The sequence below is a fragment of the Labrus bergylta genome, chromosome 3, assembly GCF_963930695.1.
Source record: "Labrus bergylta chromosome 3, fLabBer1.1, whole genome shotgun sequence".
Taxonomy (NCBI): domain Eukaryota; kingdom Metazoa; phylum Chordata; class Actinopteri; order Labriformes; family Labridae; genus Labrus; species Labrus bergylta.
The window spans coordinates 27,413,180-27,437,488 of record NC_089197.1 but is presented as its reverse complement, the minus strand read 5'-3'; the positions used below and the strand labels follow the sequence as shown (position 1 = coordinate 27,437,488).

The following is a 24,309-nucleotide window of genomic DNA, read 5'->3' as shown; positions in this document are numbered from 1 at the left end:
TCAGTCTGCCTCTCCATTCAGCCCCTTGTGCACTTCAGTTATTGAACTCACTCTTTTGTCTTCCCTGTCAATATCCCTCCTTTGTGTCAGCACCCGGAGTCAGTGAGCAACATGGATTTAATCTTGTAGATCTGGTCGAGGCACAGTCCTTATTAAATTAACAAGCTTTCTCGTTCTTCCTGTTAATTCAGCTGAGTGCTTTGTGCTTCAGGCTGTCTCTCTCTTTGACACTGGGGTGTGAAATAGTGTCAAAGGTTTAATTTGCTGCTCATATATTTAAGGAGTCATTATTTAAAAATGTTGTTAGATTGGTTCACCTCGCCACCTCTTTGATGCATGGTCCAAGTGAGGCAGATCATTTTTTTTTTTCTGCTGTGATTCTTACATAAACTCCACTCCGCTTGGTTTAATCTGACTCTCAATATGTTGCTGCAGTTTGATGTCACCCAATACAATGTGTAGCATTCATGTGAAACTATCCGGCTCCATGGATTCGCAGTAATCCTCAAAGTAAATCCTCAGCCTGTGTACAGCGCAAGCTCTTGCAGAGGTTTCTTTCCACAGTCCAGAATAAAATCCATGTTTAAGATGATAAAGTATGTGTTTTCTTGTGTGAAGGACTTTGGGGAGTACCAGGAGAGCTACTACTCGGTGCAGACCACTGAAGGGGAACAGATCTCTCAGCTCATTGCAGGATACATCGACATCATCCTGAAAAAGGTGAGGCACTTCTTTAGATATACAAATGAATCATGATGAATCGATACCCTCCTGTGGCAGATGAAGTGTCAGATCTCTTGATGTTTGATGTACTCAGGCGGCTGTGTTGTACATCTGATGTTAAATAAAGACAAACACAGCACAGCTGGACTCATTTAGAACACTGTAAGACCTCATCATGCTGTTTAGAACCATCACTTCAACTTTTTAATTGTTTAGTATATGATTAAGAGCAACTGTTGTTTTAATGACCTACAAATAATATTATATATTATAATATTAAATAATATAAGATGTGTTAGCCAGAGACTGATGTCCTACTCTGAGATGCTTGAATTAGGTCCCGGGTTTTTTCTTTTATGTTGCGCACATTCTGAAATACAGACAGATCACCTGAGGGCAGCCTCTCTGCAGTCACTGTTCTATTTTCTAAAAGCTTGGTGTATTCTCTCTCTCCCCCCCTTCCTGCAGAAGCAAAGTAAGGACCGCTTTGGACTAGAGGGAGATGAGGAGTCTACCATGCTCGAAGAATCTGTATCACCGAAAAAGTATGTACCTTATAACTAAAATATTTTTTTACGTTCAAGACTTTCATTCTAATAAACAGAAAATAACTTGTAGTAAATGTAGGAATGCTAACAAACTCACCCAACATGGTCTTCTCTGTACAGCCAGCTGCAAGCTAGCTAACAGCATGCTACCTTTAGCATTCAGACCAAATCACAGTTATTGGACAATCAGGGCTTCTTTTAACCGTTGGAGACAGATTTCCTCTTTTTATTAGCTATAAAAAAAATATGCTCTTGAAAACAATGTCGTTTTGAAAAGAAAGATTCACAAAAACGTACTAAGCTATTTGACAAAAGACGTGTTTTTCAATGTAATCATTTTGCAGTATTTCTCAAGTCATCCCTGCAGTGCATGATCAATCAAAAGTTAAATGTAAACCTGTGGACTGATAAAAGTTTCTCCAGGAGGAGAAATGCAGCACACAATATTATTGCTAACTGTTGTCCCAAAACTTAATATCAGACTTTCTTTTTCAATTTCCTCCTCACGACCACAACGCACAGATCCATTTAATGGAGCCTAATTTTTAACCTCCTGAGCCGGACTTTATCCTGAGAGATAATCACTATGTGAGGAAATTTGTCTGCCCGTTGACAAGTGGAGGGTCTATCTGAACATTTCCTGATTAGATGTGTATTATCACATTCATTCTCAGGGGACTCTCAGTATGAAACTGAAGCCCTCTTTCCTGTTAAGCCTCGATTGATATTGCTGTCCTGCTTCCTTCAACCGAGAAATCATTTGCTGGGATCGTTTTTTTTGTGCAGTTTTTCCCCTTTTGTTTTATCTGGGCTTGTGCGCTCTCCTGATGGCAAAAAGTCTTTAATACTGCAAACATGCAGCGAGCCAAACTCTGGATGGCCTTATCTGAGGAACAACAGAACAAAGCTTTGTCTTCCACAAGTACACATTGGGAAGACTCTGCAGATTCGGTCTGCTTTGTGTTTGTGACCCACTGTCACAAATGAACACAACACTGGCTGTCAACACATTCAAACACACAGCCAAGACACAAAATCACACTCTCTTATAGTCTTCATCTAACTGACTGTTTACCTTCCTTTGCTTTGTCTTCATGTGTTTTCAGTCACTGATATACTCTTACTACATTACAGCTGAATGATTAGCTCAGTTATTTGTCTTTCATGTTAGATGTGTATGTTGTTTGTGAATTTTAAATTGAATAGGATAGTTTCTACATTTCATGCCCCTTTAAACAGATTGTTTAGCTTTCAGTTTTAAGGATTTAAAGAAAAAAAAGGTTTAGGCTAGTACGCTAAGCTTAGCTGAGATAAGCTAAGCTAAGCTAAGATGATAAGCTATTTGAAAGATTACCTTAAATGTTATTACTTTTTGACATAGTTAATATCAGATGAAGTTATTCAAATGTGAAGCTCTTGGAAATAAAACGTTGTTTTTTCAAAAGAAAAATACAGGTAATTATTTAGTACACTTCTTTCCTTCTTCCTACACAGAGAGTTGTCTGTAGTGGACTATGTAGTGTACTCTTTTAGCACAACGACTGAAAATAAAAAACATTTCAAACAGTACTGCAGCCAAAGATAATGTCATCATTGGTGGTCCACGACTAAAACGTGCAGCTTCACGCTGGCCGATGATGAATGATAACTGTTAAATAACAAATATACATAAATATGAAGAACTGAATTTTTTATCAAAAATGAAACATATCCTTACACCAAGCCCATTTATTTGTGCTTATAAACTCTGGTCTTATGCCTGTCATCACCATTTGGCAAAAAAACTACCATTCATCTGTTGGAAATCCTTTACTCTTTATTGAAACAGCTTCTTGATTTTAGTATAAAGAAATGCCTTTAAATATGAGTTTTTTTAGGGTTTCTGTGTTCATTCTCCTCTCGTTCATCTGAGAACAGTCAAACATTACTTTCCACTAAAAATCTTTGAACCGCAATGAATGATGGTATATTATGCATTGGTTGTACTCTACTTTTTACAATGCATTGTGGGATACAATGAGTGAATTTTATAGAGGTAGATATACTCTCACCAATACAAAAAGACATATTCACTATGTAGTGAGGAGTGTGTGATTTGGACATAGCCAGTGTGATTTTCTGTTTAATTAACTTCTAATTTTTTTTCTAGTTTTTAATAACTTTAATGTGTGAAATATAGCATATCTACGGCACATTTGGATTTGAATAATATTTTTTGTTAAGGTTATATTCTAAAAAGTCAGATTTTGAGTTTTACCCAAATTTGACAAATAGACATAGTTACTATGTTTTGTTGTTATACATTATTTTAGCGTAGTACCCTGCTGAAACGTGCCATTTGTTTGAAGATTTCCCTTTTGAAGGTTTGAGTAAATGTTCATCTGAGTACCTGCAGAAGGTGAGGCAGTTATAGAATAATGATGAATCTAATAAAAGTTCAAGCTGTTCTCTCTCTCTGTCTGTAATTATCTAACGTACTCTGTTGCAAAATGGAACAGTCAACACTATGGGCATAAAACAAACAAATGACAATGTGAATAACTAAATCCTTCCTAAAACCATTATTTTTCTTCCTGCTAGAACATTTTCTGGTCTCTTCTCTCCCTTCGCTGAAGTATTTTCATCCTGTGTCGGTGTGATTGGCACAGTTATATTTTTTAACAGCTGCGAGAGCAGTTATTTGAGTGGGTGAGAGGATGATGATTAATCACAAGTCCTCAGTGATTTATATTCCACCTAATTCCCTTTGGTAATAAGGGCCACTATGCCTGTATTAACCAAATTAGAAGGTGTGCTTCAAACCTTTCATTTTCTGCACTGGTCAGTGCATTCAAATAAATCCCATTGATCGTCAGGCTTTATCAGGCAAGAACATTTTGACCTGGCCTTGTGTAATGTGACTCTAGAGTATAATTAATTCATGTAACTGATCAGGTTTACTCTCTTTCATGCTTAGTGTTCCATGGGACTGAATTTATTGAAGTTTGAAAAACATGGTGGCATTTTTTTGCTGCTGTTTAAACTGCCTCTATGTGTACCTGCAGGTCTACCATCCTGCAGCAGCAGTTTAATCGTGTTGGTCGGGTGGAGCACGGCTCAGTGGCACTGCCGGGAGTGATCCGCTCAGGCTCCATCGGCACAGAGTCGCTCAGCATGGGCACCATGCCATCTGCTCAACAGCAGATCACAATGGGTCAGATGCACCGTGGTCACATGCCACCGCTGGTAAGAAGAGCAAAATGGTTCTCAGTAAGATGTTTGTGTATTTTTCATTCATGGATAATGTTACTTTGTACAGGAATTATGTCTTGTATGCTGCTCGTTCAGCAGTTAGTTTCCTTTTTATTTTTCACCTTTAAGTTTATTAGACTGGTTCCTACACATGCTTACAATTCAAACAGGCTTAGCTCATGGGGGCAATCCCCCTGTCTGCATTCTGTGAGAAGTGAACCTGATAATCTTCTTGTAACTGTAGAGCTCAGCACAACAGGCTCTGATGGGAACCATCAACACCAGTATGCAAGCTGTGCAGAAGGCCCAGATTGACCTTGGGGAGGTGGACAACCTGCCACCACTTGGACAGGACATGGTACTGTATAGTCTTCATGTGTCCACAGTTAACTGAAGTGTTTTACAGCCAACAGAATCCAATTTTCCACTACTCTTTGTATTAGCGATGCATTAAAGTAGTGTTATCAGAAAATGTTTTTAGCTGGATTTCATGCATGCAAAGAGGCTCATTCTCATGAACTATCTGTCCCCTTTTAACCCAGGCGTCCAAGGTTTGGATCCAGAACAAGATGGATGAGTCAAAACACGAGATCCACTCCCAGGTGGACGCCATCACTGCGGGAACAGCTTCTGTTGTTAACCTCACAGCTGGTCAGTGGCACTAACATGACTCAGCAGAAAGTGTTCAGTTGTGATGAACTACAGTTTACTTTAAATGAAGTAATAGATTGCAGAGTACAGCTGCATTACGTACTTTATTAGGAACCCCCTATTGTAACCACAGAACATGTTAGCCGTGCCCACAGTTTTACAAGGAGATTTAAGTGTTGCTATTCTGCAGATTTCAAATTATCTGGCCAATTAAGGGCTTGAAGTAGAACCTTTCCAGCAGTCTGCTGTTCATTAAGATCATTGCAGACCCTATATATTAAATCTTATAGCCTCCTTATATCCTGCTGTGGTTTAGTGAATTTTCACTCTGTGCCATTTGGAACTTTTACAAGCTGGTCTTTTTAAATGGATTTATCCGTGCTTCAGACATCAACAAGTCTTTTTTCTGAATATTTACCGTGTGCTTACATGGACTATACTTCTGCAGTTGTATTGTTTATATTTTTTATTTTTTATTTTTTATTCTGTCTTTTTTTCCCCATGCTCAGGAGATCCAACGGACACCGACTACACCGCAGTAGGCTGCGCCATCACCACCATCTCCTCCAACCTGACAGAAATGTCAAAGGGTGTGAAGCTGTTGGCTGCGCTGATGGAGGATGATGTTGGTGGAGGAAATGACCTGATGAGGGCTGCCAGGACGCTGGCGGGGGCCGTGTCCGACCTGTTGAAGGCTGTGGAGCCCGCTTCTGGAGAGGTGAGCAAAGGAACCTCAGACCGTTTTATAACGACACATTGTATAAAAGAACAAAAGCCTGAGTTATTCATGCATGCAAATCAGTCGCTTTTTGGCGACTCCTGCTTTTTTTTTTTTTACATTAATGTAGGTGACTTGTGCAATTAGTGGAGATCTGAGGAGTATGAGGGGAGGGGGGATATGATTGATGGATGTATATAGGGCTTAAAGTACTGTGGCACCGTGTCGGACCTCCGGCATGAGGCCGTGAGTGAAAAAAAACAAAAAACTTTTTTAAATACATGTGGGAATTTGTTGTGAATGCGCTTGATGAAGTCCGACTCAATACAGTTCACCTACCAATGGTATGCAAGTAACACAGCTCACGTTCTCAACCTAACAAACGTTACTGGCCAATCAGAAACATAGTAGGGCGGGTTTTGGCAACACTTGAGATGTGGGATCTTAATGATGCAGCATGTTATGCTAGGTGGTCCATCTAGGTATATTTTCCGCCCATATGATCGACAATATTGAAGACCAATGAAATGGTCTGCTAATAATGGAGTTTCTCTTCTCATCATCATAATGTGTTTTTTTATTTTAAATAAATAAATAAAAATACATTAGCGTTTTGCAATGTCAATAGATTGGATTTCTTAAGAGGTCATGGTGTTTTAGATATCTCAAAAACACACATCTGTGTTTAAAATCTACAAATAATACAATTTTTTTAATATATATCCTGTCCCCTGATGGCCATCCCAAAGAGGAGATAACAACAGGCTCTGCAGTCTCGTCTCATTGGAGAATCAGGAGCAAATGAGCTCAGCTGAATAGTCAATGTGGGTCTGAGTGAAGAGCTCTGACTGAATGACATGACTTTTAATGCCTATATTGAAATGAAACCTGCATTAGAAAATCTTTAAAGAGCATTTTATTCTCTGGTGTTAGGAAAGTCTGCATGTACTTGGGCTACAATGTTCTCACTGAGGTCTATTAGGAGTTTGCTGCTGTTTTGTTGTGGATGTATCATTCAGAAGTTAATGTTCTGTACAGTTAATGGCTGTTAATCTGCATAATGCACAGGCCTATCTATCTTTGGGACAACCCTGGGCTCTATAGACTTGAGCATTATGCTTGCATGGTAACGTGTTACCTCAAGGCCAGTGTGATAAAATGATGCAGGCTGATAAATAGAACTGACTAGTCATTACTGTTGAGTCTTTTATGACATACTGTTGTTAATGTTGTAAACTGCTTTAAAAATAAAATTGATGTTGATTTTAAGATGCAACATGCAGCCAGCTAATCACTGTACAGGTTGAATAAGGGCCACATATCAAGGTTCATCATGATGTTGTCTTTCCAGACGATTGAAGGCAGTTTTACAGGCTGATGGTTTTTTGTCTGTGTGTGTATGTGTGTGTGTGTGTGTGTGTGTGTGTGTGTGTGTGTGTGTGTGTGTGTGTGTCTGCAGCCCAGACAGACTGTGCTGACAGCAGCAGGCAGCATCGGGCAGGCCAGTGGAGATCTTCTGCGCCAGATTGGAGAGAGCGAGACAGACGAAAGATTCCAGGTAACCCTGCACCCTGTATAGCCATTTATCAATATCATCACTCTTTGTGTCGGGGTCAAAGAAAGCTCAGGCCAGAAACGTAACCACAAACACGTTGTAACCAGGGAAATATGGAAACATTTCCCAACACTTTTTCTTTGTATCTAACTGGATATTGTTGTTTCAGTTGGATGCTATTCTAGCTGCCATTGCAAGCATTTTTGTTCCTTTGAATGTAATTCATTCTTGGCAGATCCCGGATTGTTAGTGTATTACACTCTTCCATAAAGAAATCAAAATCAATCAATCAATCTTTATTTGTATAGCGGCAACTCGTGACACGTCACCTCGGACACTTTACAAAGAGCAGGTTAAAGACCTTACTCATTGCTATATTACAAAGACTGAACTTAAATCCATCATGAGCACGGCCCTAAGCACCATTTAGCAAAGTTACATTGGTAAGAAAAAAACTTCAATTAAAGAGGCAGAAACCTCGGAAACAACTATCTGCTGAAACTGCCTGCATGTCAGCATGCAGCCATGAAATGGATTCCTGTGCCTTATAGAAATTGACTTTTACAGATGTACATTTGGTAACTGTTAACTGTTTTCTTGGTAATGCTGGGAGATGAAGCCCATCAGTTAGGATCATATACTGAACTTTAGGTTTCTATGTACAGAAAAAGCAAACATCTGAGATTTTCCTGTGAAAAGAAAAACAAGATATTCTCACAAGCTTAGCTTCCCCACCTCACCTCTTTGAGCTGTATTGGATAATAGTTTGACCTCCAATGTCCACATGCCAAAGCTTCATTTTTTTCATCCTGTTCTGAAAATAGATGAAATGCTCTGTTGCTGATGATATCATTTTTGTGTTGTATTTTTCTTGCTTTGCCTCGTTGTTGCAGGACATCCTGATGAATCTGGCCAAAGCAGTGGCCAACGCTGCAGCCATGTTGGTGCTGAAGGCCAAGAATGTGGCCCAAGTGGCGGAGGACACCGTGCTTCAGAACCGGGTCATCGCTGCTGCCACACAGTGTGCCCTGTCCACCTCCCAGCTGGTAGCCTGTGCCAAGGTACAGGAGTGTGTGTTTGCGTGTGTGTGTGTGTGTGTGTTTGTGTGTGTGTGTCATTCAAATGATATAAATAATACAGATGCCAACTAATGGACTAAATGACTCGCAAGGTATCAGAATTTAAATAATGTGCATTCAATTCCTCAAGAATTCCACTGGTGCAGTGCAGTATTTTTTATAATTACAGAGTATCCATTGCTGTTTGGCATACACAAATTTATTTCCTAAACTTAAGAGTAGCCTGCAATTTATCAGCGTGTTTAAAAAGGATTGTTTGGAGAGTGAATATATTGGGATGCATCAAGGCCCAGTTAAATACCCTGTGCCCTCATTATATTTGCACATCTTTAATTGTACAACCCACACGCCTCTAATTAGCTAAAATAGCCTCCCAGCTCCCACTCTGAATTGTTACATTACTAAACAAATCTGCAGCTTTTTGCATCTGCAAAAAAAAGAAACATCTGCTCAATCAAATTAGTTTTCCTCTTCTCTATGTTTATTCTTTTCCCATTGTTTAATATGTTTATTCTTTGTGTAGAGTCACATTAGGAAAGTAAATCTTATTTTTGTTTTTTATTTTACAAACTTTATTAGTCCCCGAGGGGAAATTCAGGTTAACACTCTGTTATTTAGAGACATGATGATATTTAGATGATGTCTGAAGGGAGGCAGCTGCACACTGGGGTTCTGTTCTTTGCTCAAGGGCTCTCAAGCAATCACACCAATTTCTATATATTACTCCTTACTGGGACTAGAACTGGCAACCTACGGACAGAGCTACTTGAGATTGCTCGGCATTTTCTAGGATGCTTCCAACATCTGCTTAAAAGGATTTAGAATTTGAGGTACAGATGGCCTAGCTGTTAGGTCACGCAACCTGTACAGAGGCTATAGTCCTCTAAGGGTTCGGCCCATGTTCAAGTCCGACCTGCGGATCCTTTCCTGCATGTAATTCCCAACTCTGTCTCTCTCTCTCTCTCTCTCTCTCGCTCTCGCTCTCGCTCTCTCTCTCTCTCACTCCATCCACTGTATTGTAAACCTTTGCATCATGTGATGCAACTGTATTTTTTTTCTCATTCATTAACTTTGACAACCTTTACTTGAATAATGATGCCTTATTTTCCATGATGTTGAGTCTAAAATTAAAAAAAGATTGAAAACAAACATAAAATAATGAATTAAAATAATTGCAAGATTTAGTTATAGAAAACAAAGAAGGAATTATTTATTCTTACATCCCTTTGTTGTGAAGATGTGATCCTTTTTTATGTTCTACTTTTTATCTTAATGTTTTTCACTGTCTTGTGTTGTAGGTGGTGAGTCCCACCATCAGTTCGCCTGTTTGTCAGGAGCAGTTGATCGAAGCTGGAAAGTTGGTGGATCGCTCGGTGGAAAGTTGCGTGCAGGCCTGCCTCTCGGCTACAGAGGACGGCGAGCTCCTCAAACAGGTCAGTGCGATTTATGTTTAGACCAGTGTACTTAAATTCCTTGGCTCAGAAGATTAAAAAAAAGTATATCACAAGTTTGACCCAGAAAAAAAACTAATTAGCATCGAATAGGTTGACTGATTCCTACTGATTTTCAAGCTTTCCATTTAAGCCACAACGGATATTCTGTTCATGTACTAACACAGGGATTAAGGGGAAATGAAGATAATGAGTCCAGTGTGCCTGTAACCAACCAGCAGGGAGAGATGCAGATTAACACTAAAGTTGATGGTGTGTGTCTCCTGTGTTGAAGGTGAGCGCAGCAGCTAGTGTGGTGAGTCAGGCTCTGGGAGATCTCCTGCAGCATGTTCGTCAGTACACCTCCAGAGGAGAGCCTATCGGGCGCTATGACCAGGCCACAGACACCATCATGACTGTCACTGAGAGCATCTTCAGCTCCATGGGAGACGCAGGTGAGTTAAACAAGGTTATTGTTTGGTGATGGAAAGCTGAGATGCAAATCCTGCCATTGTTGGATTTTGGTAACACTTTAAATGAGGGTTCACGATAGTCACCATTAATTAGTTGCTTATTAGCATGCTAATAAGTAGCAAGATGGCTGCATATTAGTCATTATTGAGCACTTATTAGTGCCTTATTCTACATGACCATAGTCTACTTCTTATGCATACTGTAGTAAGTTAGGAAGGTGTTGTACATGGATTATGCTAGTAATATGCTTTGCTTTGTACGGCGCTTACAAAGTAGAAGTCAGCAAAAGCATATTAAGATCATAATTCATGTTTAAATGATGGCACTTTAAGTCCAGACTGAAACATCTCAACAAGTGTTGGATGGGTGTCTATAAAATCTGGTGGATTCATCTATGGTCCAAATTAAGGATTAATCTTTATTTATTAAAAGACGTCATCTGCTCAAATCCTTTTAATGTTCCCATTACTTTATGTCCAAATAAATCAGAATAAATAACTTTTCCACAGGCCTTTCTTTAATCTTTGGTTCTACCTGAGGATTGTCAACAAGCTAATATGCTAAACTTAAGGTTGGTCGTCATAGGAAATACACCTGCTGAATATGAATGTTAGCTGTTAGCATGGCTGAACACTCCTAGTTTTGACGATGGAGGTGCTGCATCTAACTAAAAGAATCAAACTGTCTTAATTCATTCAGAGCTTTAAGATAATGTGCAAAAATTAAGATCCAAAAATCTTAGAGGAAAGAACAAAAGGTTCGGATCATGTCAGTGGTTTCTGTTTAGAGGTCAGACCCAGATGTGAAGTCCACAGAAATCTGTTTATTATTAAAATGAATGAATATTGAAAAATATAAATTTTGAGATAACATTGACCTTTCTTAGACAGAAATGTTGTTATAAAAACAGTGATGAAATAGCCCCCCCCCCCCCCTTTCTTTGTCTATCCTAGGCTTTAAAAACTTGCTTACGTAAACCTCTAAAGTTTCTGAGTAGATGTCTTGTGTGTCTCATGTCATCTTGTCTACCCCTCAGAGGCTCTGCCATGATGTTTGGTTTGAATGGACTGTTGTCAGCGCTGGTGAAGCCAAAGAGAAACGCTGACAGTGATGTTTACAAGTCTGACAGCACAGAGAGAAACGCACTGATAGCAGGAGATGCACAGAGAATGCCCGTGGCCCTGTGCTCAGCTTAGCCATATTGATCGGCTCTATAGACAAGAACCAGCTCTGTTTGCTTTGACGAGGCCTGAATAAGCAGGCAGCATCGGGCAAGCCTGCAACTAGTTTGAGAATAGCCTTTTAAACTGGTGTCAAATATGTCGAGTAAAGTCAAACCTGGCTTTCAGGTACAAAAGTGAAGAAAACTCAGAGAGAATCCCTCAGTAGTGCGTTGTTGGCAGATCGTCTGACAGGTTCACATGAATTATAGAAGCTTACTGCAGAGTTGCTTTTGTTGGGTTCCATCTCTACTTTACAGAAATAATATGCAGATAAATACAACTGTGCAAGAGTTTTGGAGCATCTTCTCTTCTCCCACAGAGGGCTGACAGTTGTAACAACGCACAATGTCTCCCTTTGATAGAAATTAAGTAAATATAGATTCACACATCAAAGCGGTTTGTTGAAAAATTCTTCTGTTCCACTAAGATTCCTCTGAATTTCATAACTTGCACCTTTACCATCAACCTGCAACCTCTTTACCGTTCCTTCATGAAAAAGAACAAACTATGATGGATTTTATTTGTCATGAACTGAACTCACAATTTGCAGAAAAATTATTTAATGCAATTGTGTTAGAGGAGCAGGTTTATCAGTTTAACACTCTTGATCTTGCATTAACTCAGCTCGTCCATGAATCCAGTCTCCTCTGTCTTTTCAAACCAACTTCTAACTCACCGTCTGTCCCCTCAGGAGAGATGGTCCGTCAGGCCCGGGTGCTGGCTCAGGCAACCTCCGACCTGGTGAACGCCATGAGGTCGGACGCTGAGGCCGAGATCGACGTTGACAATTCCAAGAAGTTACTGGCTGCTGCTAAATTGTTGGCTGATGCAACAGCAAGGATGGTGGAGGCAGCAAAGGTAAGAAGTGATTCATATTCATTGTTTGTTCTCATTTATATCTAAAGAATTGTTAATAAAATCAGCACATTTACTGAACTATGGGTTAAACCATGCTTTACTTTTGTATTAATCATTGACCTTAGAAAGTTTTAATGACAGTAGTGGCATTTCCTTAGATCAGACGAGAGTCTACCGGGTAGAATTGAGTTCCATGTACCTCCTGGGTGACCTTTTCCTTGACTGCAGAGGAAAATAAGCCTCAAGAGGCCAAATAGTGCTCTGTGTGTGTGTGATAAAGGAAGTTGGAGACATGATTCTGCCTGGTATTGTTCGTTAAAGTTTAATTTTACTAATAAAAAACTGACCTTTCAAAACTGCCTTTAATAAGAATTTAGGGAGATGGACAGATCTTGTATAACGGTATTATATGATTCAACAGTCACTCCAGATGGGAAATATTAAACTTCTGCAAACTGCATCCACTCTCCCTGAGCTATGACTTAGTGCAACAACACTTAAATCAGTGCATTAACAACCGAGTTGCTCTACCAATCATTGAATTAGTTACTTTTTTTGTGGTTTCATAGAATCTTTGTAGTTATCCTTTATGTGCAGATTAGTCTGAATTTAGAGATCCTAACTGATGGTTAGTGAGTTAAAAAACAAACTTCAATGCTTTAAATGTTGTTTCCTTGCATCTGCAGAGTAGGACTCTGTGGGACTTGAACACAAACTGTTCGTGTGAATGGGTCATCAAATATATTCCCTCTGTAGTCACACTCCTAATCTGGCTTTTTTAGTGCTCCAACAATGTAATACAGATCAACTTCTAAAATAATACTAAACTTTCATCTAGAGACTCCATTCGATCTGCAGAGTCCCTTTGCAACTTTAAGAAAAAGCTAAAGACCCAGCTCGTTCATGAATACTTACGACTTTATTGATATTGACATTGATGATGGTGATGTTGATGGTGACGATGATGATGATGATGATTTTTTTCATTTCATTTCATTTATTATACAGGAAAGTTTAAAAGTAACATTAAGTTACAGTTTAACGGGCCTGACTTAGTTTAAAAACTGGTTTCCAGCAGGTTCCTGTTCTGCGAAACATGAAACATAAACCACAGTCATGACACACAAGACACACATTTACAGGACATTAGCATGAGCTAGGCAAATACAGACAAATAGAAACAAACAGTACAGATACTGCGAACAGTACATGAACAATTAATTGAACAATTAATGAAGGTGTAAGTGTGGAGAAGGTGTCATTTGTATGTATTTTTGAAATATGAGGTAGATGGTAAAGTTCTAATAAGATGGGGGATGTCATTCCAAATTTTGGTGTATGTGTAAAAGAAGGACTTCCGACCATAGTTGTTTTTGTATGCAGGGACTGGGATGAGTGCCTGTGAGACTGACCTAGTGAGGCGCACTTGTCTCATTATGTGTCGGTAGAAGTGCAGCAAGTGTTGGTGAAGTGCTGTTTTTAATCTGAAAAGAGTACGTAATAGAGTGGCTGTGTATGTAATTTTGGAAAGTCAAGGCGTTGGAGCGGGTGAGTGCAGAGCAATGGTGTGACCACTTTGGGAGGTTACTGTGGATCTTAAGAGCTCGATAGTACAGTTGTGCTATTGGTTCAGTAATCTCCTTAGTGGTAAGTGACCAGATTGGAAGACAGTAGGAAATTGATGAAAACACAATTGCATGTAGGTACGTTTCAGAAACAGAGAAGGACAGATATTGTCTGATCTTAATATACACATAAAGTTTCTGACTCAGCTTAGTAGTTAGTTTAGAGGTGTGTTCACGGTATGTAAGATGTGAATCAAGTAGCACACCAAGATATGTCTTGGTCTTTGTGATGACAAGATCTTGGCTTGCAAAGGTGATTGGATCAGTGAATGTAATACATTTTCTGGGGGAGTGAAAGTACACTCAGTTTTCTTTACATTGATAGTCAAATGATTATTTTTCAACCAATCATGCAAGAACTGAAGATCAGACGATAATTTGGAATTTATGACATTAGGATTTGAGTCAGAGAGAAAAATCACAGTATCATCAGCATACAGTAAGCGTTTTGAATATTTGCACACATAGAGGATGGTGATGATGGTGATGATGGTGATGGTGATGATGGTGATGATGATAATTATGATGTAGATGATGATGATGATGATGATGATTATGATGTAGATGATGATGGTGATGATGATGGTGATGATGTAGATGATGATGGTGATGATGATTATGATGTAGATGATAATGATGATGGTGATGATGATGATTATGATGTTGATGATAATTATGATGTAGATGATGATGATGATGGTGATGATGTAGATGGTGATGATGATTATGATGTAGATGATGATGATGATGGTGATGATGATAATTATGATGTAGATGATGATGGTGATGATGATGGTGATGATGTAGATGATGATGGTGATGATGGTGATGATGTAGATGATGATGATGATGGTGATGATGATGATTATGATGTTGATGATGATGGTGATGATGATGGTGATGATGTAGATGATGATGGTGATGATGATTATGATGTAGATGATGATGGTGATGATTATGATGTAGATGGTGATGATGATGGTGATGATGATAATTATGATGTAGATGATGATGGTGATGATGGTGATGATGATTATGATGTAGATGGTGATGATGATGGTGATGATTATGATGTAGATGGTGATGATGATGGTGATGATGTAGATGATGATGGTGATGATGTAGATGATGATGGTGATGATGTAGATGATGATGATGTAGATGATGATGGTGATGATGATGATTATGATGTAGATGGTGATGAGGATGATGATGATGATGTGGATGGTGATGATAGTGATGATGATGGTGTTGATGATGATGATGATGTCCATGGTGATGATAATGTCCATGATGATGGTGATGATGATGTCCATGATGATGGTGATGATGATGATGATGGTGATGATGATGTCCATGATGATGGTGATGATGATGATGATAGTGATGATGATGTCCATGATGATGATGATGGTGTTGATAGTGATGATGATGGTGATGATGATGATGGTGATGATGATGTCCATGATGATGATGGTGATGATGATGTCCATGATGATGTTTATGTCGATGTATTTGATGCTGGTTAGAACTCTCTAGAACTGCTGTCTGTTGATGTTGTTCTTTGCCTCTGTGCACTGGGTCTGCTAAATGAATTGTAGATACTGAATGTTATTTTGGTCCTCTCCTAACCACTTGTTCCCGCTCTCTTTTATCCTAAATGTGCATTAATGTAGTTAATGTGCAATGATCTCTGTGTTGCACAGACCTTTTCATAAAACAAGTCAATAAACGAGATGACCTATCAAATATTCAGTGCAAACATAGTCGTGTACACAACAGTTTTAATGAATCCTTTTAGTAGATTTATTCACACACTGTGTGGTTTATCCTTTGGTTTAATAGCAGTTTGCTCAAGTGCATTTGTAGACCTTGTCCTTGTCAACAGCAATAATAGACATAAGTGCTGAATAGCAGGCTGAATAGTCAGAGAAGCACTAAATTATCGGGTTGAAACATTAAGTTTAAGAATGTAATTTTCACAAGTTTTCTGCGTAACATGATTAACAGTTGGGGAACTGCTTTCTTCCCACACTGCTTAAGGGCAGGGTTAGCTTCCCCACACTACCATTCATCTGCTATCTCTCTCTTCATCATCCTCATTATCTGTCTGCAGAATCACACACTGATATTAATAACCCTTCACTTCCAGCACGGAAATGAAATGACGCCCTCCAGCTGGTTGGACAGTGGAGTTTGATACCAGACTTCTCATCCCCACAGCTGTATGTTTGTCTATGTCGATGGAGGCTCAAACCTCAGCCAGCCGTAACCCCGGCAACTGATCATTTTAACTTGTGCAGTGTAGTGTTATAGTTGACTGTCTTTATGCTGATTTTTCGGAGGCCATGTTAGGTAACGCTACGCCTCAGTCAGACACTTATTGTGAGAGTGTTCTATCGCTCTGAGACAGACTTAACTTCTTGGAGGCTAGCGCCACATGATGAATCCTTGCATGCAATATCTTGTTACTTCCCCTGGAAATCAGCACTTTTTAATAATTATGCAAATTGGCTGTTAAATTTAAACGGCGTCAGCAGTTGCCAGCAGGCAGATGACAGCTGCTACACTCAAGCTACAGTCATTTGAAGCTGGTCACTAACAACATTTTACTGTGATTAATTTTGTGTCAAATGTTCCAAAAGAAAGTCCTTATGAGGGAGCAAAACATGTCCAACCCACCAAATGACTGTTTGTGCCCTGTTCACAGTGATATCTCTGTCTGTGGTGACTGTTGCCAAGTGCAACTGTGGGGTTAAACATTAATTTAATGACATGGATTTTCAGTAGCATGCACACCCACCTCTCTGTAGCTGCAGGTGAAGCTACCAAGTTCCCAAGTAATTAACCTAATGGCAGCAGGCTTAGCTCTCTCTCCTACAGCATGACACACAGAGCTGCTGAGTGATATCAGCCTCCTCAGAAACCAGTTACCTCACACTGCTGGATTCAAAAACGGGAAGATAAAAGAGCTGCTTGCTCATATGAATAAACATCCTTAATCGACATTTTAGCACTCACAAAGAGCTGATTGTTTGGATGAAGAGGAGCTGCAGCTCAGTGTGGGTGCAGTGATTAAGTCTGCTTCATTTTTGAAGGCCTGTGTACACCGGTTGGATGTTGTAAGAAGACTTGTATGAGCTGATGGCTGTGTGGATGTGTCCGCTGCTCGTCTGGGTGTGTGATGTGATGTATTGGAAAGTGAGGGAAAATTATGCACTGATCATTCTTTTTTTTTGTCATCCCACCTTTATAGGAGCTGTTATCTCATCTTTCTCACCTTTTATTTATTTATTTATTTGCTGATTTGTGTGTGTGTGTGTGTGTGTGTGTGTGTGTGTGTGTGTGTGTGTGTGTTCACAGGGCGCGGCAGCATACCCAGAGAATGAGGACCAGCAGCAGAGACTGAGGGAGGCTGCGGAGGGTCTGCGTGTGGCCACCAACGCTGCTGCTCAGAACGCCATCAAGAAGAAACTGATCAACAGACTGGAGGTCAGTGATGCCAACATGTTTCCCAACAGAAATAGCTTCATCAGGACCCGATTTGTCTTTCTGTATCAGTGATACTTACATGCATTGTAACTGTCTAAAAGTATAAAAGAGGGGACAATAGGTACCAAAGATCAGAGTGAGTGTGAAGATAGGTTTAGGCTTTTTGTTAAAACTTTCCATCTCCCAAAGGATCAAAAACAGAGTGGCAGCTCAGGGTTTTTAGGGTTCTTTCCTCAAAACAACTTTTAAATATGAAAACTGAAATTAGTTACAGTGTTGTTGTTTTATGCACATTTAAAATCCTTGCAATATAAATAGTTTAAGGATTTTTATCCTCTATGTTGTAATACTTTTGTGTAAACATGTTTTAAGACCTTCAATTGATTTTGAACTGTGAAGATATTTAAACTCAGTTGCCTCTCAAATAAAACTGACACTTGAAGCTTACACAGTGAAGCTTCAGTTTTTCATAATTTGTAGATAACAAATTTAAATTCGGGGAACCACAAACCCTTTCAGAGAAATATCAGGACTGAACCTGAACACTGATATCTAATTAATGTTCAGTCTCCAAAGCAGTGAAGTGAAACTGAAACACAGAGAGCTCATGTGTAACCTTGTTTCTGTGTAGCTGTGCTTTTAGTTATGGATGTTTAAGTTTCCAAATATTCTCCAGAATGCTGCCAAGCAAGCTGCTGCTGCTGCCACGCAGACCATTGCTGCTGCTCAAAATGCTGCCGCCTCCAACAAGAACACTGCTGCTCACCAGCAGCTGGTACAGAGCTGCAAGGTGAGGATCAAAGCTTTTTTTTTGAAGTTTTTTATTTTTTACTCCTTTAATGTATGATACTACTTAACAGTATTTTCCCTTTATGGCCTTATTGAGCACTTTTTTTCTTCAGCTGTTTTTTGTGTGCATCCAAAATGATCAAAGAATAGTATACCAGACATATTTTCTACCAAGGCTTTGACTTCAAATATGAAATCTCCATTTGGCCCATAAGCTTGGATGTAATTGTGTGTGTGTGTGTGTGTTCATGTATTTACAGGCAGTGGCAGATCACATCCCACAACTGGTGCAGGGAGTGCGTGGAAGTCAGGCCAAACCGGAGGACCTCAGCGCACAACTAGCACTGATCATTGCCAGCCAGAACTTCCTACAGGTGCAGTACACACACACACACACACACACACACATGCAAAATGAAGAAAAGATTCTAACAACTTTATGTCCCCGTGCTCCAATGGAGTAACTTCAGGCTTACATTGGGAACCAGGCTGAACAAAGTATTAATAGTGTTTCTGCCATGAGGGGATGCTTTGAAAATAGGCCTGTAACCTCTTTCTATTGAAAGCAGGCAGTTAAAGAAGCAGTAGTGTGATGGGATTATGTGTTTAATGCCTGTGGGGCTCTTTTAAAGCAGATACAGAAATATGTGGTCCCTAAATACATCGACATAATTTAACCTTTGTTTCTTGTTGTTCCTCAGAGCAACACTTAGACATATAGAAATGTCTTTATATATTTTATTAAACAATTTTAAAACTCAAAGCATTTCTTTTCCTCTCTGCAGCCTGGCAGTAAGATGGTGACCTCAGCCAAATCTTCTGTTCCCACGGTGACGGATCAGGCTGCAGCCATGCAACTGGGTCAGTGTGCCAAGAACCTGGCCACCTGCCTGGCTGAGCTGAGGACGTCTGCACAGAAGGTAGAGCACACATACGCACATATGTGAACGTGCATTTAGGAAGTCCCTGCACTCAATATGCAAAGTACATGCAAAATCACACCTAATGTGCAAACCTCAATCCAGAGACACACTGAGTTTTCTGGATCATGTATAATAAGCTTTGTGGAAAAGACAAAATTAAAGATAATGAGCCTCATTGAGAAGAATTCTTCACAATATTTTGAAAGAACATTTTGCAGAATTCAGGTTGTAGCGAAAGTTTGAGTGTATAACTAGCAGAAGCTGCCAACTAAATTATATATTTTTTCCGAAGTATCCCTAGTCTCAAGTGAAAAACATTTTTAATGACCCCTTTAACTACAGCAGAACTTTCTTTTTTAGGCTCATGAAGCCTGCGGCCCCATGGAGATCGACTCTGCGCTCACTGCCATCCAGACTCTGAGAAGCGAGCTGCAAGATGCCAAACTTGCTGCTGTTAATGCCCAACTGAAACCACTACCTGGAGAATCAGTAAGACACTTTTTACACCTGTTTGACTGGTATAAGATTTATTTGACAAGAAAAAGAAAAGACAGGGACTCCTGCATGACACTGTGTCTACTGATTTTGTTTTGTGCATCATGCACTGCTGCTGTTTATTTAAACATTTCTCTCTGCTTTAGTTGGAGAAGTGTGCTCAGGATCTGGGCAGCACCTCAAAGTCAGTGGGATCTTCCATGGCTCAGCTGCTCACGTGTGCCGCACAAGGAAACGAACATTACACTGGTATGCCGCTGACGCACTGATTAAAAATAATAATAAATTCGCAACTGCACAATCATTCAACCCTCTACCTGTAAAAATCCTTAATCCCAACAGCCGCCATGAGCACTGGTCCCAAAGAATTTCTTCTAATTGTTTTGGCTGAATTTGTGAAGACAGAAACACTTATCTGACTGTTAGTTCATCTTGCACTTTGTGTACACACAGTGCCTTTCTGTTTTTCACATGACCCAAGTATTCCAACTTCTTGATGTGATTAAATAATCCAATTACCAAATACACAGCATCAAAATTCAATTGATATTGTTCCCTGTTCTCAATTATGCTCTAAATAGGCTGCTTTGGTGATGTTGTAGGGGTGAGGCAGGTCATTTTAAGCCACGATTTAAGGTTTTTTTTTATTACCAGTTTGCCCATTTTGTATCCTTGTATGTGTATGTGATTTATAGGACTTTAAAGAACTTCTTTTACACCTTCCGGGAACAAATATGTGTTTTTTTTTGTGTTGCCTGCTGCTAAACATTTTTCAGGGCAGAGGAATCACTTTCTTTGAATTACACAATCATCCTGTACAATTGGGACTTTTGACATTTCTTTTTTGAAATTTTACAAGTTTAATAAAAAAAGACAGCTTCACATATTCACTCTTTCCTCTCTGACCCTGTGTGTAGGTATAGCAGCCAGGGAGACAGCTCAGGCTCTTAAAACACTGGCCCAGGCAGCCCGCGGTGTCGCTGCCTCCACCACAGACCCCAAAGCCGCCGCTGCCATGCTGGACTCGGCTCGTGACGTTATGGAGGGCTCAGCGCTTCTCATTCATGAAGCCAAGCAGGCGCTGGTTTGCCCAGGAGACGCTGAGAGCCAGCAGAGGCTTGCACAGGTGAGATGTTCAGGGTAGCTCCGGGGTTTGAAGTCAGTTCTGCATGTCTGGCTCTCTGGTGCTGCAGGCTGGAGGATGAGCTTATCAGTCTGTCAGACCATGCACCAGTGCCTTAAAGCTAATACTGTCAAATGTCACTGCAAAGACCTCCTGTGTGTCTATGAGACTTTTCATTCTTCGGTTATTCTAACCTCATCACCAACAGCTCATATAGGGAGATTTTTTATCCTGTTTGGCTCAACATGTGCAGTGTGTTTGTGTTCATCAATGTTTTAGTATTGCAGTTGCATATTTAATTCATTAAGTATTTAACACAGTTTTTTTTTCAAATGGAGGTCATGGGTGGGTCTGTTCTCCAAACAGAAAGTTTAATGATAGTTTACGCCCATTTTCATAGAAGTACATAGAAGTAGTGTGATATTTAACGAGGGTGGAATAGAATCTGTTTGTAGAAATCAAAACATGCAGTCACGTAAACTTAAAGGAAAATTCTGTTTTTCTGTCTATATTTAACCCTTCTATTAAATATTTTCTTGTGAGCCAGATGAATATCAACATGTAATCATTAATTCATGAAAGTGAACACCTGTCATGACATGGCAGGGGACTCCATAGTAAACATGGCGGTATGTTTACAGGCCGTGTATCTTTAAATTATTGATGTCTTGTCCTCTTCATATACTCTCCACAGAATAAATAAATGATGTTTTTTTCAATAGGGATGTTGAGAATTTAGTAATGAAACCATTAAAAAAAACAGAAGCCTTTTTGTAAAACATGAGACTTATACTATGTCGTCTTTTGAAAATCCTCTTTAAAATTAAATTTGGTTTTGAGGCCTGTGCTGCTTTTTAACTAGCTCACTCTTGTTTGTCTCTCACCAACTGCTTCACTGAGTTCCCTTTCTTGTTATTTTCTGCTTCTGTTTTGACCTCTGTGATGTAACAGCCTAGTTTTTGATATTTAGCACAATCAGGGACATAAGGTTTGATGTTTATTAAAAACAATGGTCATACCGGTTATTCCTTCCTACTCATTATTAGCGTTTCAAATGCAGATTGCTTGTTTTGCCTGGTTGCTCTAATTCAGCCTGCTGTGAACCTGCTGTGTGTTCCAGGTGGCCAAGGCGGTGTCTCACTCCCTGAATAACTGCGTCAACTGTCTGCCCGGACAGAAGGATGTGGACATGGCTCTAAAGAGCATCGGGGAGGCCAGCAAGAAGCTGCTGATTGAAACTGTGAGTTTGGTGTGACTAATCACAGCTCTGCCTGCAGAATTAGCGTCCTGTGTTTTCCTTAATGCACAACAACAACAAAAAAATGTAAAATATTTTAAAAGAAAGGAATGCAAGATAGAAAAATCCAGACATCAGCGGTTATCACCAGTTTAAAACAGTTTCATGTTTTGTTTTTTCAGTTGATTTTGAAGAATTTAATTCACTTTCTCAACAGAGCAGCTCTTTGATTTGAACCTGAGGAATTAAACAAAATATGGATTAAGAAGATGATTTTTCAGAGTTCAGGCAAAAACATTTTTATATTCCGTAGCTGCTTTGGTGAAGCTCAGATATTCAGATTTTTACATCATTATTAAAATGAACCACTGTGCTGCTGTTAGCATCATTACAGCACTGTAACACTGAGTTCTTCTGCAGTCTACAGTAAACTGGCCTTGTGCTTGTTGTCATTCTTGCTGTATACCAAACAGTTTTGATCCTCCTTACTTTCCTTTTTTTAGGTTTATTTTTGGGCTTTTATGCATTTATTTAGAGACAGGAGAGTGGATAGAGTCAAAAATCAGGGAGAGAGAGACATGTGGGAAAGGACCCAAAGGTCGTATTCGAACCCGGGCCGTCCCCTTAGAGGACTATAGCCTCAGGCAACTGGTGCCCCCTGTTCCTTCATTTGTTAATTCCAGCTAAATATCTTTGTTTTTATCATGACCTCCTCTCTGTCCTCCATTCAGATCCCTCCAGCCTCCAAGTCCTTCCAGGAGGCTCAGAGTGAGCTGAACCAAACTGCAGCAGGTTTGAATCAGTCAGCAGGTGAGGTGGTCCATGCCTCCAGAGGCTCCAGCAGCCAGCTGGCTGTGGCCTCTGGAAATTTCAGCCAAGACTTTGATGAGTTCCTGGATGCTGGTATCGAGATGGCTGGCCACACTCAGGTTGGTCTTTTATCTTTTTTTTTTTTTTTTTTAGAGATCGTTAATAGAACTAACAAGGTTTATAAATCATCACTTGATGATGCAGGTTGACTAAATACAGAATGTTTTTATAGTTGATGTATGTTTATTCATGTTGTTCTGATTTTGTGTTTCAGAAAAAGGATGATCAGGTGCAGGTGATTGGTAACCTGAAGAACATCTCCATGGCCTCCAGTAAATTGCTGCTGGCTGCTAAGAGTCTGTCCGTGGACCCGGCAGCAGCAAATGCCAAGAACCTGCTAGCTGCTGCTGCAAGGTACCCCAACTAACACATACACAGATACACACCTTCTGAGATGTAATCAGTTCATACTGTATGTCCACATTATTATCAGAACGCTCTCTGTTGTCTGCATATGATCAAAGCCAAACCCTAGTAAGTTAAGGCTTTGTTTATGCAGCTATCAGTCTCCCTTGTTATTCAAAAGATTGAAAGCAGATAATTCCACATTTTTCAAAAGGAAATGGAAGAAAAATCTGATGACCAATTGCTTAATCTTGCACACAGACATAAACATAAAAGCTGCCTGCACAGAACTTTTTACTATCAAAGAAAAACAGCTCAATTAAATGTGTTCAAACATATCAAAACCAACAAGTTCACAACTAAAATGTTATCAAACACTGACCAACATACAACTTCAGGAAGAAGGGTGTGACTTTATGTTCCTGTGTGTTTCTTTGTTTCAGAGCAGTGACTGACAGCATTAATCAGCTGATCACGCTGTGTACACAGCAGGCTCCAGGCCAGAAAGAGTGTGACAACGCCCTGAGAGAGCTGGAGGTAAACACAACCTTTTCACCTTTTTAAAACTTTTATTTATATTTGACTTTTCAGAAGCAACGCTACAAAGTGCTGTACGTATATACCTCTGATTTCCTCAGTGATCAAACGGGAACAAACAGCAGTCATCTCAACAAAGGCTTTGTAGGAAGTTTAATCTAGGGTCATTTACTATAATATGTCCCGAGGTATACTAAAGAAAATCATGAATAAGGTATAAATGTGTTTCCTCTCATCTGGCATTGTGTGGCAAAAATGTCCTTGCAAGTAAGACTCACTCTTCTTTCAGGCTGTCAGAGGAATGCTGGACAATCCTAACGAGCCGGTCAGTGACCTCTCCTACTTTGACTGCATTGAGAGTGTGATGGAGAACTCAAAGGTAG

General features: G+C 39.7%; 1 protein-coding gene across 1 annotated transcript in view; it reads left to right on the top strand.

Moving 5' to 3' along the window:
• Nucleotides 1-24,309, top strand: part of tln2a (talin 2a) — an 88,934-nt gene that overhangs the window by 45,033 nt on the left and 19,592 nt on the right. The window contains exons 12-34 of the mRNA XM_029279281.2: nucleotides 619-720; nucleotides 1,192-1,268; nucleotides 4,316-4,496; nucleotides 4,747-4,860; nucleotides 5,045-5,153; nucleotides 5,663-5,871; nucleotides 7,331-7,429; nucleotides 8,320-8,487; nucleotides 9,804-9,938; nucleotides 10,231-10,390; nucleotides 12,324-12,490; nucleotides 17,479-17,607; nucleotides 18,284-18,397; nucleotides 18,657-18,770; nucleotides 19,182-19,316; nucleotides 19,680-19,808; nucleotides 19,961-20,063; nucleotides 20,732-20,940; nucleotides 22,058-22,177; nucleotides 22,906-23,103; nucleotides 23,259-23,398; nucleotides 23,833-23,926; nucleotides 24,216-24,305. Coding sequence (XP_029135114.1) covers nucleotides 619-720; nucleotides 1,192-1,268; nucleotides 4,316-4,496; nucleotides 4,747-4,860; nucleotides 5,045-5,153; nucleotides 5,663-5,871; nucleotides 7,331-7,429; nucleotides 8,320-8,487; nucleotides 9,804-9,938; nucleotides 10,231-10,390; nucleotides 12,324-12,490; nucleotides 17,479-17,607; nucleotides 18,284-18,397; nucleotides 18,657-18,770; nucleotides 19,182-19,316; nucleotides 19,680-19,808; nucleotides 19,961-20,063; nucleotides 20,732-20,940; nucleotides 22,058-22,177; nucleotides 22,906-23,103; nucleotides 23,259-23,398; nucleotides 23,833-23,926; nucleotides 24,216-24,305 — 3,096 coding nt within the window. The remainder of the gene's footprint in view (nucleotides 1-618; nucleotides 721-1,191; nucleotides 1,269-4,315; nucleotides 4,497-4,746; nucleotides 4,861-5,044; nucleotides 5,154-5,662; nucleotides 5,872-7,330; nucleotides 7,430-8,319; nucleotides 8,488-9,803; nucleotides 9,939-10,230; nucleotides 10,391-12,323; nucleotides 12,491-17,478; nucleotides 17,608-18,283; nucleotides 18,398-18,656; nucleotides 18,771-19,181; nucleotides 19,317-19,679; nucleotides 19,809-19,960; nucleotides 20,064-20,731; nucleotides 20,941-22,057; nucleotides 22,178-22,905; nucleotides 23,104-23,258; nucleotides 23,399-23,832; nucleotides 23,927-24,215; nucleotides 24,306-24,309) is intronic.